Source organism: Canis lupus, chromosome 26 (genome assembly GCF_003254725.2).
Source record: "Canis lupus dingo isolate Sandy chromosome 26, ASM325472v2, whole genome shotgun sequence".
NCBI lineage: Eukaryota > Metazoa > Chordata > Mammalia > Carnivora > Canidae > Canis > Canis lupus.
In genome coordinates, this window is record NC_064268.1 from 17,414,188 (window position 1) to 17,426,426 (window position 12,239).

The 12,239-nt window shown below is 44.0% G+C and overlaps 1 protein-coding gene across 2 annotated transcripts in view; it reads right to left on the minus strand.

Annotated features, from left to right (window-relative positions):
• Positions 1 to 453: 453 nt before the first annotated feature.
• ANKRD13A (ankyrin repeat domain 13A) overlaps positions 454 to 12,239 on the minus strand; it is a 32,553-nt gene continuing 20,767 nt past the window's right edge. Inside the window, exons 7-15 of one of the 2 annotated variants that reach the window (XM_025474240.2) lie at positions 11,573 to 11,639; positions 10,133 to 10,214; positions 9,182 to 9,243; positions 8,129 to 8,259; positions 7,244 to 7,401; positions 6,501 to 6,629; positions 4,753 to 4,913; positions 3,141 to 3,208; positions 454 to 2,531 (exon numbers count right to left, since the gene is read on the minus strand). In XM_025474240.2, coding sequence (XP_025330025.1) covers positions 2,336 to 2,531; positions 3,141 to 3,208; positions 4,753 to 4,913; positions 6,501 to 6,629; positions 7,244 to 7,401; positions 8,129 to 8,259; positions 9,182 to 9,243; positions 10,133 to 10,214; positions 11,573 to 11,639 — 1,054 coding nt within the window. In that variant the 3' untranslated portion in view covers positions 454 to 2,335. The remainder of the gene's footprint in view (positions 2,532 to 3,140; positions 3,209 to 4,752; positions 4,914 to 6,500; positions 6,630 to 7,243; positions 7,402 to 8,128; positions 8,260 to 9,181; positions 9,244 to 10,132; positions 10,215 to 11,572; positions 11,640 to 12,239) is intronic. The other variant, XM_025474241.2, reaches the window with a different exon arrangement.

Sequence of the window (12,239 nt, forward strand, 5' to 3'; positions counted from 1 at the left end):
CTGACTGAGCCACCTAGGCAACCCTCTCCCCTTTTTTGTTTTAATACCAATGTAATTGGGTGTAGGATAAATCTGGAAGCCTAATTATCACCTGAACTTGTAAGAAAAGCCTCACAAGGACTTTACCCTCAGAGGGGAGAGCAGATTCAGTCCCACGAGAGATACGATGTTGGTGTGGCTTCCTGGACTCAAGAGGCAGCAGGATGACTGCCGTCTCTCAGCAGCCCTGATGCTGGCTGGCTTTTTGTTTCTTGTGTGAAACAAGTAGCATGGTGTGTGCAGATTGTATGACCCAGGTGGGAAGACTGAGAGGAGCAGGTCACCTTTATAATACATGCAGAGTGTTGCGAGGCACTCCCATGTGCCAGTCACATACGTAACAGGAAGTATGGGGACATACAGTGACTAGAAAAACCACATAAAAAGGAAAAAAGACTAAAAGGCTGTCTAGGATATTGTACAAGCACCCTCTTGGGAAGCAATCTTTATTTGCATTTTAAGAGAGTGAACACATATATGAAAAACGCTGCAACAGTTGACACAACACTCAGTCCCTTTTAACTGGCTTCCTGGGGAGTCCAAGACCTCAGTAAGCAGGACAATGGAATGCAAACATAGAAATCATTGATGATACACCTCAGTGTGTAAACAATGTGGCCTGACTGCAGCCATTCCCAAGAAGTGTCTTCACTCAGGGTAAACACAAAGTAAACAGAATGCCAAGCTGTGTATTTGAAACAAACGTGACACCACAGTATACTGGCCTTGTGTGCGCAATAGAAGGAATTCTGTCTGGTTGGACCATGACATAAAAGGCAGATGGTTATGTGGAATCCAAAGCACAAATCTCTGTGACTAAGAATATTTTACTGGCAACACTAACTGGAGGATACAGATGCTAACTGCAGTGTAGCTTCTGTCTCTCTTCCTATCCTGAAAGCAGCACAGCAGATAGACAGATGCAGAGCTGAGGAGGCCATTGTTACCAGGTTATGTCAGTGCAGCCTGTGGGAACGAATAGACGGGCCAGAGTGAGGGCGCCCTCAGCACTCCTCCCCGGGATCTTCCGTGTGGTGTGCGGTGCTTATTTACAGAAGGGTCAGATAAAATCGTTGAACTACTAAAGGTATCCAAAAAAGGCCTGAGAAAATCTGGTTAAAATGTATAACCTTGTATTGCTACTGATGGGAGTAGTTGTTTTTATATCTTTCAAAAATAATAAAAAGATTCTGTTAAAAAATATATTTATCCAGAAAGATGTTGATTTGAACTCTAAAAAGCAATACAGAATCCTCATTTTCCCTTTTGAATACAGAGCTATTGAGTTCTGCTTGTAGCTCCCTTTCTAACTACAAGGTCACCCCTTCCTCTCTAGTGAGCCTAGGCCTGTAGTGGGGTCTTCCTAAGCCTCTCCATGGCAATCTGTCACTAGGGAAGGCGTGGAACATACTTGGTTTGGTTCCGTGCTGTCCAATGTTTTGGCCAGCCTGCCCGCTTCGAGAACAAGCCTCAGGCTCTCCTAGCTGCTCCTTCAGGGCCAGGATTAGCTGCCTTGGATTTAGCCTGGAGGATCCTGCTCTCAAAGGAACGGCCTTTATAAATTCAAATCAGACCCCTCAGTAAGTGGAGTGAGGTGGTTTGAAACTATTGGTAATTTTTAAGGCTAAGGCAACATCCGTGGTCATTTGTATATCCTAATGTGATGCAAGTAGTTAAGCCTAATCTAAAACATATCCTGTACATGTCTCCTCTTTAACTCTAGCTGGGGATGGGAGGAGTGGAGTAAGGTGGAGGAGGAGCAGTGATGGTGTTCTAGAAACCCTGTATAAAGGTAAAAACAAAAGAGTAGATCGGCACAGATTATCCATTTCTTGGTGAACTGTAAAGAAGTGCCTCATAGATTCTCATAAACCATGCTCTAAAAAGGCTGCTGCTCTCATATAGAAAAGCACCCTGACTCTGCAATAACTTGTTTTGTTATCACTCCTTGATAAAAATTAATCTACAAACTTGCGGGGATTGGGGTGTTTGTCTAAAGCTGGTAGTAAGAACGTGACCTGCAAGCCAATACAGCTAATGGAAAGTGACAATGCTCTCCTCCCCTTAGCCTGGAGGCAGGGCGCCTGCCAGTCCCCAGGACCCCCCCGGCCCCGGGGAGTGTCGTGGATGGGCCTGGGAGTTCCTGGTCTTGCACCTCTGTGTAAAAAAAGGGCAGCTGCTGTCTGCTGCATACATGCGAAGTGCGGTCCCTCAGCCCCGGGGCACTAGTAATGCAGCACTCCCGTGCAGCCTAGAACCTCTGCTTTGTGCAGCCCGTGAGCATGAGCAGAAAGGTCTATTTCTCGGTAAGAGACAGCTGTAAGACTTGCTGGAGCTCCTCCTCCTCCTCCCGGAGCCGGAGCTCCCGCTCCTCCAGCTCTCTGGCAGACAGCTCCATGGCCAGCTGCAAGTCGCTGTCAAAACGGCTCGTCTCACTCGAGACACCAGGGCACAGACCTTCTGAGCTGGTAAGCAGGCTCTCCTGGATGGCCCTGTGATGGAAAAAAGCGGAAAGAAACCAATGACCAGCATCATCAGGCCAGCGGCAGCGTCCACATATAACCGCTCACAAAGAGCATACCACACCAGGCACTGGATGTGCACTCCATGGGCACGCTACCATTCAATCCCATAGGACTCTAGAGGTGTGGGTGCTGCGCACACGTGAGATACTCAAGGCTCAGAGAGGTGAAGAAACCTGCCCAGGATCACCCAGCTGCTAAGTGATAGTATTAGGAACTGAACTTGGATCTGTTTTAAAGCAAAATCCAAGTTGTTCTTCAATAAGCTTGCACATATGCCTGGAGTATGTGAAAATACTTCACAAAGTAAATCTTTGCAGTTTTTACCATCCCCTCCTTTGAATAGATTATTTACTCATCTCTGTAGCTGCTCCTCAAAGTCCCCTCATTCTTAAAATTGTATATACTTCCCACTGAGGGTATCTAGACCCTGTGTGAGCATACATTCTTTGTAGAGGAACCAGGCCAATCAAAAAGGTGTCGTTTTCCCAACGGCACTGGCCTGGGAACTAGTCAACTGTATCGACACTAAGTGCCTGTGTTGGCCAAAGCTTAAGCCTTAAGAGTCACGCCAATTACCTCTCATACTGGGCATCGTAGGCATGTGTCTGATTGATCCCTCCATTCGAAGCTGGTCCTGAAAGTTCCTACAAAAAATAAACAAGATGGGCATGAATACCTCCTAGAAGGAACAGGCATCGTACCATTAAGGAGATCAAAGCAGTGTGTTATTGATAGCACTGCATGAAAAACTGATAGGGACTTAGGCTATCTCAAAAATGACACCTAAATGTCAGCTAGTATATGGTACACTACCCTGCTTAACGGCCACAGCCTCTCACGCTTGACACAGAATCTATCAAAAACAGCCCTGGGCAAAGTTTAAATGAATAAGGCAAATAATTCTTGTAAAGCAAGACTGCAATACATAATTCAACATTTGTCATCTTTGGCCACTCCCCTTTGCAAAATTTATGGTCAATACATGCAGATATCAAGGGGGAAAATAAGCTCACCTACAGAAGGGAAAGGAAGGTGCACTGGAGGGAGGGACAATGAGGTCCAGGGGCTCGGACTGCTCCCAGGAGGCCTCCCAAAGGGAATATGCTGGCTCTGGGTGTGGCCCTTGGCCCAGCAGCTTCAGAAAACTAAATGGTTCAAAGAATGGATTGATGGGAAATGCAAGAGGGGTAGGGCACACACTGCCCAACCTCAGAGCCTCAAGAATAAAACCAGAATACCAAAATCTGAGCTTGGACACTGGAGTGTGGGTACCACTCTCAAAGCTTAGTGGGCCTATGAGTACAGGGGCTGAGGCTGCTTCACCAAAGAATCCCTACTCTGCAAACACGTTCCAAACAAGTGACAGAAGGAAACAAGAAACCAATGAACAGACAGACAGTAGAGCCCAGGACACACCAAGAGGTAGTGGACACAGAAAGAGCCTCCACTCCAGCAGAGTCAGGAAGCCACAGCAGGGTGGGAATGAAAGGAGTTGATGTGGAGGGGATGGCAGGGGTGGGGGGGGGTGGGGGGGTGAGGTGGGGGGGGGCAGGGGGGAAGAGCTCACGCCCTGCACTGCCCCAGGCAGGTGAGATCTGAAGAAAGAAAACACCAACTATTCTTAACGCTGGTCTGTCTGCTCTATCCTTAGCTCTACCCTTAGCCAGATATTCTGACAGTTTGGGATTATACCCCTTGCAACAGAATAAAAAATAGGAGTAAAAAACAAATTTAACAAGGAATCAACCACCATTTTCATCGCACACTAAACAGCCATAACACAGTGATTAGTCTTTCTTGGGGAGGAAGCTGCGATTCAAAACCCACATGCCTTCTTACAAGACTATCAACACATGAACAGTATTCCAGAAAAAACAGGATGATGAAAACAAGCATGGACCTACAGTTTCAGTACCAGCAAATTGGACAGCATACTCCCAAAAATATGACTGTTAGCTGCATGGGTGAACTGAAGAGAAGGACAGTCTGTCAGGAAACATCCTATGAATGATACAGACTAGGGTTGTACACATGGTGTCACATAAGAAGCTTCTGAGAGAGACCAGGTACAAAAAATAGAATCTCTCTAACACTGTGAATACACCCAATGTGTGATGTACAGTGAGTCTTACAAGCCAGCTACAAATTAAACCCTCCCGTGCCCTGCCATTTGTTCTGCTAAATGCACCTGGCTCCTGCTGGACTCCAGTAAACTCTGCTGGATGGCAAACTGCATTATCTCGTAATCTTCATCTTGCAAATGCACATTTCTGCCATTGTCCTGAACGTGGTAAGATTCCGGAATTTCAAATACAGACTGATCAACCTCAAAGTTTGTGACGTGGGAAGCTGAAACACAAAAGGTGACAGTCCAGTGCCTCAATCAGTAAAATAAATTTCTCCTTCAAACTTATAATTTAAAATTTATAAAAATTTTTTCAATTAACAAAACAAAAGGATTAAAATGATTAAAATCAAGGTTTGCTACTACGTGAGAGTGATTTTGAGTAAGAATAACCTTGCCAGGGCAGCCTGGATGGTTCAGTGGTTTAGCGCCGCCTTCAGCCTAGAGTGTGATCCTAGAGACCCGGGATCGAGTCCCATGACGGGCTCCCTGCATGGAGCCTGCTTTCTCCCTCTACCTATGTCTGTGCCTCTCTCTCTCATGAATGAATAGATAAAATCTTTATAAAAAGAAAAAAGAATAACGTTGACACAGAAAAGTACCAAAATACAGCCTTTTTCTTTTTGTCTTGTTTTTTTTTAAGTAATAAAATTAACTCACAGTCATAAAAAAATAAAGATCTCTCTCTCCCTAAACTCTTTCTCGGGATCCCTGGGTGGCGCAGCGGTTTAGCGCCTGCCTTTGGCCCAGGGCGCGATCCTGGAGACCCGGGATCGAATCCCACGTCGGGCTCCCGGTGCATGGAGCCTGCTTCTCCCTCTGCCTGTGTCTCTGCCTCTCTCTCTCTCTCTCTGTGCCTATCATAAATAAATAAAAATTAAAAAAAAAATAAATAAAAAACTCTTTCTCTTATTTCCAAAGTCCAAAGGTAACCAGTGTTTCCTGTTTGTTTTTGAGGAATGCAGTGTATGTACACAACCACAACAAGGTCTCTTTGTATTTTTCCTTTTTATTATGAAATATAATAAACACATAAAAGAAAGTATATAAGATGTCTGTAAACTAAAATAAAAATGGTAAAATGGGGCACGTGGGTGGCTCGGTTGGGCATCCAACTCTTGGTTTCAGCTGAGGTCATGAGATTGAGCCCCTTGTTGAGCCCCTCATTGGGCTACATGCTCAGCATGGCTTGAGATCCTTTCTCTCCCTCTGCCCCTCCTCCACCCCACTGGAACCATACTCACTCTCCCTCTCTCAAAAAACAATAAAACAAATGCCTGTGTATCTTTCAACTAGTCCCAGACACAGAACAACATTTACCACAGTAAAACAAAACAACTAAAAAAAAATTCAGTTATGTTTCCATACACTACCAATGACTAACTGGAAAATAAAATTAAGTAAATAATCCATTTACAGTAGCATCCAAAAGATAATTTGGATGGACTGCAAGGGAGCCTGAGGAAATTTTGTGGGGTAATAGAAATGCTCTGCATCTTGATTGTGGTAGTGATTACCGAGGTACCCACATTTGTCAAAATGCACTGAACTATCACACTTAATGTAGGAGTATTTTATTGTATATATGGTACACTTCAATAAAGTTGGCTTTTAAGACTATGTTTCCTTTAATACAAGTGGGGTCATATTATACAAGTGGTTTTTTTCACTGAATCTAAATGAAATCTAAAATTTTCATTCAGTGCAGAGATCTGCTTCATAAGATACTCCAATGTCAAACTGAATAATTAGTATACTAACTGAATGTGTATTTTTCTTTGAAATCACAAAGCCCAACTTTTTTTTTTTACCTGAATCAGGCTGGGTCCCTTCAAGATTTTGAGATCCAGTTTCTTCAGCAGTGCTACAGCCATTAACATTTCCAAATGTAATCCGTGCATTTAAGACATGAAACAAGGGAATTTCTAACAAAATAAGAGCTTTTATAAATAAACTTTATGAGAATAATAGCCATCATTTACTGAGTGCTTACTATGCTAGGTCCATGTCAAATACATGAACATAACAACCCTTCCCAATATACAGTGAGAAAATTAATATTCAGAGGGGTTAAGCAACTTTTCTAGATCACAGTAAATAATTGATCAAGACTGTGCTGAAGAATGTCACAAATATGCAACTATCTAAACTGTAACTACCTCACAGATTCTATGTATTGTTTATGAGATTATGCATTCCAGTGCAGGCCCTAAAACATACTTCTGTATCAAAGGATCTTGGTGTCAACAGTCTTCCTCAAAAACAATCTAATTTGATGCTTAAATAAAGTGTGACATGAAAACAATGAATGCTCACATTTTTTATGCCTTTTTACATCTGTTAGCACCATCTGTGAATAGAACTGATGATCTCCTAATTTTGATATGGCAAGTGAACCAAAAGCCATATTAAACTAGAGCATCATTGTGACCTCCTCTGTTATGTCTACTCTCTGCTACTTTTGCCTAAAATGTTCTGGTGTTCTGAAGCACAATCTGTCACCCACAGAAACAGGCAGAACCTACAGGTGCTCCTGTGGTTTGGTAGAAAGTACCTATCTTGACAGGAAATCCAGGCGGGAATTCCAGTTTGATGAAATCTCTCAGCCGTGCAAAATGAGCGCTGGTTCGGGCCATGAGGTCAATGATAGGAATGACCTGCTCCACAAGAGAGAGGGGAAAGTCCTCACACATCCACAGCATTGCTTTAAACCTACAAGACGGACCAAGACAAGAGTGAGGCCATCACCCCCAGCCAGGGAAACTGAATGACTTCTATGCAGCCAGGTAGACAGCACTCCTCCTTATGCAGTCCCAGCCACCGTACTTCTCTTAATGCGGAGCAGGAAAGAAACTAGACCCACACAACATTCCGATCACCATAAGATCTGGCTGTCAGGAGAAATGCCCTACACTCTGACCTCCCCCTGCAGCAGCCAGAATTGAGAGCAAGCATGAAGGAATCAAGAGCTGGTGGATCATTTCATCTGATCAGCTGAAGCTTGCTGGCAGTAAAAAATACAAGGAATTTTATATCCTATCTCTACTCTATTTGGAGAAGGGCTAATTAGAAGGTGGGCAATTGGGATGCCTGAGTGGCTTAGTGGTTGAGCATCTGCCTTTGGCTCAGGGCATGATCCCGAGGTCCTGGGATCGAGTCCCACATCAGCCTCCCCCACAGGGAGCTGCTTCTTCCTCTGCCTGTGTCTGGGCCTCTCTCTGTTTCTCTCATGATAAATAAAATCTTGAAAAAAAAAAAAAGAAAAGAAAAGAAAAGAAAAGAAAAAGGTGGGCAATCTGCTATTTGTTTTTCTCAGATAAAGTTACTTCCAAATTATTTTTAAAGGAAGGGGACACAAAAATGACAACATGACCCCATGAAACAGCAAAACTTCTGAAATAAGAATCCATCAGTTGAAAATGGCCACTGAGCCTCTTACTTTTGCGTTCTAATTGTCAGCTCTTTCGGCCTCCCGATGTCCCGGTCCTTCAGATCAAACTCTTCATTAAAATACTCGTCAGGCGTGATGGCTGTGGGGTTGTTGGCAGTGGCACATTCTGTGGTGAGGTCCTGTCGAGCCAGAACTCAGGGATATTAGAAATGCCTAATGGTGCTCACAAGTGGAGACCTACAGCATTCAGCCTCTGCAGTGGACACACTAACCAGCTATAGATCAGGAAATTCTAGTCATTTCTCCCCCAACCTCCACCCCCGACTTTTTTAAACTAAGTTACTGCAAAGAACAAGAAAATCTACAAAGGTGTGAGGATATGACATAGGAAGCCTAATAGGTCTCCATGTCAAATATTTCTCCACTCTCTTGCATTTTTATCTCCTGACTGTAGAAAAGAAAAACGAAATACCTGAAAGCATATAAGATCTGGAAGACCTGGAGTTTAAGCTCCAGCTCTGTTAGGCTCTCACTCAGGACACTGGGAAGGAAATCTCATTTTTCTAACCCTCTGACAGCCATTATACTAACTCTACATAGTTCTCATAGGGATCAAGTAAGAAAATGTTTGTTAAGGTGCTCAGTTAAGGGGCGCCTGGGTGGCTCAGTCAGTTAGCATTTGCCTTTGGCTCAGATCGTGATCTCGGGATCCGGGGTCAAGCCCTATGTTGGGCTCCCCGCTGAGTGGGGAAGTCTTCTTCTCCCTATCTCTCTGCCCTTTCTCCTGCTTGTGCTCTCTTGCTAATAAATAAATAAAACCTTTAAAAAAAAAAAAAGTTCTGGTCAAAATAGAAAGTCCTGAATCCTTTTTAAGTTTACAGATGAGAGAGAAAGCACCTGACTTCTATATCATGACCCTCCTCTAAAATCTTTAGGTATAAGACTCATCTGTTTCTCTTCCAAAAGAGTATCTCAGATTTCAGCTTGGGAATGCTCTTCAGACTTGCAGACAGAGTGGCCTGTTCAAATTCAGTAAATGCCATCACAGCACAGAAAAGTCATGTCCTTTCTTGAACCTGGGAGCTCACTTCTTCCACTTACCCCTTGGGCTCCAAACTGGTGTTCCACAGTTCCCAGCAGAGATTCCAGTGGGTTCCTGTCCGCTAAGAAAGGGGGGAAAGTTTAGTGTCTAATATTATACCTCATTTGTGACTACAGAAGGAGATTCTCATCCTATTCTCAAGTTCTGGATCCCAGCTACCTATATTAGGAAGTCTATTTATGGACAGGCTGATAAAATCATCTACTATAACCATCAGCTAATCTATCCCTTACAAGACACTCATTTATTATTTATTTATTTATTTACTCACTTATTTATTTCAAGACACTCTTTATTAGGGTCTCTAACCTAGATGAGTAAGAGTTACAAGAACTACAGCAAAAAGACTGAGTTTAGGACTGAACCTGGATGGGCCACAGAGTCCTCATCTGTCAAACCGGAGTCCTAGTAACAGTGGTGGTGGAGGTAGCCAAGTACTACTGCGTGCTTGCTGCACTCTGCAGGAACCTTCCAAAGGTTTGCATGAGGAGACTCAACCCATTCTCCTGAGCACCGCCATTTCACTGCTAAGGAACCTGAGCCACAAAGGGTAGATAAGTTAAGACCACACCACTGGCCTCTGGTGGGTGGAACTGCCATAGAACAACTACATATTGGTTGGGCTCAGAGCCCAAGTTCCACCCAGATCTTTCATGGTCAGAGTTTGGAATGAATCACTTATTCCAGTGAAAACTAGTCTCTAATACCCTCATCTACCATTCCGGTCAAATCCATCTTTAGAACACAAAAACAAACCCTCCTGAGTGGCTTTAATTCCACTTGAAGCCAACTATAGGTAATACCTACAGGAATGGGCTGGACTAAGGAAGTTAGTTTTTCTGTAAAAAGGAAGTTAGGGTTAGGATGACCCTGACCTGACCACACTAACCCCAAAATTTGGTGAAGCCAATGAAGGCTCTCTCTTAGCTAAACAAAAGGGGAAGGATTACCTTTATATCTCTTTTTTTCTTCCTCCGTCAGATGTTCTGTCCGGATTTTGGTTATCACACTCACATTGTTTACTGTGTAAACCTTGAGAGACGTGTGCAAAAGAAAACAGTGACACAGGGAATCAAAACTCAAAAAATAAGCATAGCAAGAGCAAGAATGCTGAAGCCAAATTAAAAAAAAAAAGAAAGAAAGAAAAAATTTCAGCAAAATAAAAATGGGAAATGGTTGACAATCATTAGGATCCTTCAGAGAAAATATACAGGCTATCAACTTAGAAATGCATCAGCAGTTAATTTGCATCTCTGACAGTTTTAAATACTGAGGAGTGAACAGGGACGCTGTGTCTTCCCGCCTGCCCTTTGTGTAACTAAACACCCTCAAACAAAGGTCCTGATACTTAGGCCTCCCAGCTGGATTGCTATCGTGCTGAGGCACCCAAACCTGTATCCTGGGCTTCTGCACTGATCTGTGGTAATCTTATAACAGGACTGATTTAGCCAGCCATCTGCTGAAAACGGAATGAACACAAGGTTCTCTATACCTGCAAGACTTAACGAGGAAACCAGCAAATCACTAGGTAAAAGCTACTCCGTCTATGGACAAAAAGGTATTTGTCACCACCGGAGCCAGTGCTCTTTTCTCAAGGCCACCTGAGGAACATGGGTGGGAGTGGGGGGTCTGGAAGACCGACTCTCCCGGTGAGCAGAATTAAGTGTACGTGTCGTACGTGGATTCCCCAGGATCAGAGACTCGAGGAAACACACGCAGCACCGGAGCCACTGTTTCTAAGTGCATCTTGCTGAGCATGATGGAAGCGTCTTGGCCCACTCGGGTCACCAGAGGATCCTGCAGCATCCCGCTACAGCTCCAGGAGCCAGCAATCCCTGCTGGACTGCAGGGCTACCTGAAGGCCAGCAAACAGAGCACTCCGGCTGACAAGATGCCGAGGACCCAACTGACAGCTGTCTCCACCCTGATGACTATACTCTTAATGCACTGATGTCATGTGAGTGGGCTGTCAAGCCACTGGTTACAATTAGGCTGACTACGAAAACGGAGGCTCATTAAAGCTACTTTACTTTTTTTTTTTTAACCCACTCAGGTTATAAAAAAAGATCAACATGCAGGTTTGAGTCTAATCCTTTCTTTTCCTCCTTAAAGAATGAAAGGAGCAGTCACTCCTACAGGGACGACTGGCACCTGGACTCACTTCTCTACACCACCATTGATCTCTGGCATACCCAGGGGCCTCCTCGGGACATACTAGCCTATTTTCTAAACATCAGGTAAAATACACATCCAAGTGAGAGACCCTAAGCAGTACTTTATTCCCCAGAGCATCTCCACGGCACAGAGGCATGAAAAAATCTGAACAGACTCCTCATTTGCATAGAAGCTAAATAGCTATATTAAATCTTATTTTAAGAGTTTCCTTTTACCTTTGCTTCGTAACCATTAACAACTTCTGCTTTATCTGTCCTCCAGCCCCAGAATCCGGATTTAGTTCTGATAAAAAGTGAACACCACAAATTTCTACATGTACAATATGCTGACATTCAGATTTATCCCTGCAGCCTTTACAGTTTATTTCCCCCAGCTTAAGGTGGTGAAGGACACTTGATGATTATGGTCCTACTGTCCACAAAAGGATGTTCTCAGTGACAGATGGCTTAAGCATCCCCACCCCCTCCCACAGTTATTAATCAATTTGCCTCACCCCTGGCATAGAAAGCCTCCATTCTTGGCTTCTTTACAAAAACTGCCAGCATAGGCAACAAAGGTGGTGACATTGACTGGACTGCTGTCCTAAAGAAATGAGTGAAGATGACCAGTGTCCAAGGGCTCGCCAAAAGGTGGTATCTGGGCCAGAGCATTTATCTGGATCATCGTAACTGTGGGCAAAGACATCAGCAGTTCTGTCCCCATGAGCAGCCACATCTCAATCGAGGAATTCTTAGAACAACAAGGCACAGACCATCCTGCTCCTCAGGAGAGTGGGTGGGGCAGGAACTCATCACTGTGGTGAGCTGCTTGGAGAAGCCATTAAGGCCTGCAAAACAGCTCGGGAGTCACACGTTTTATCAGGTTTGGTGCAGTAGAAGAAAG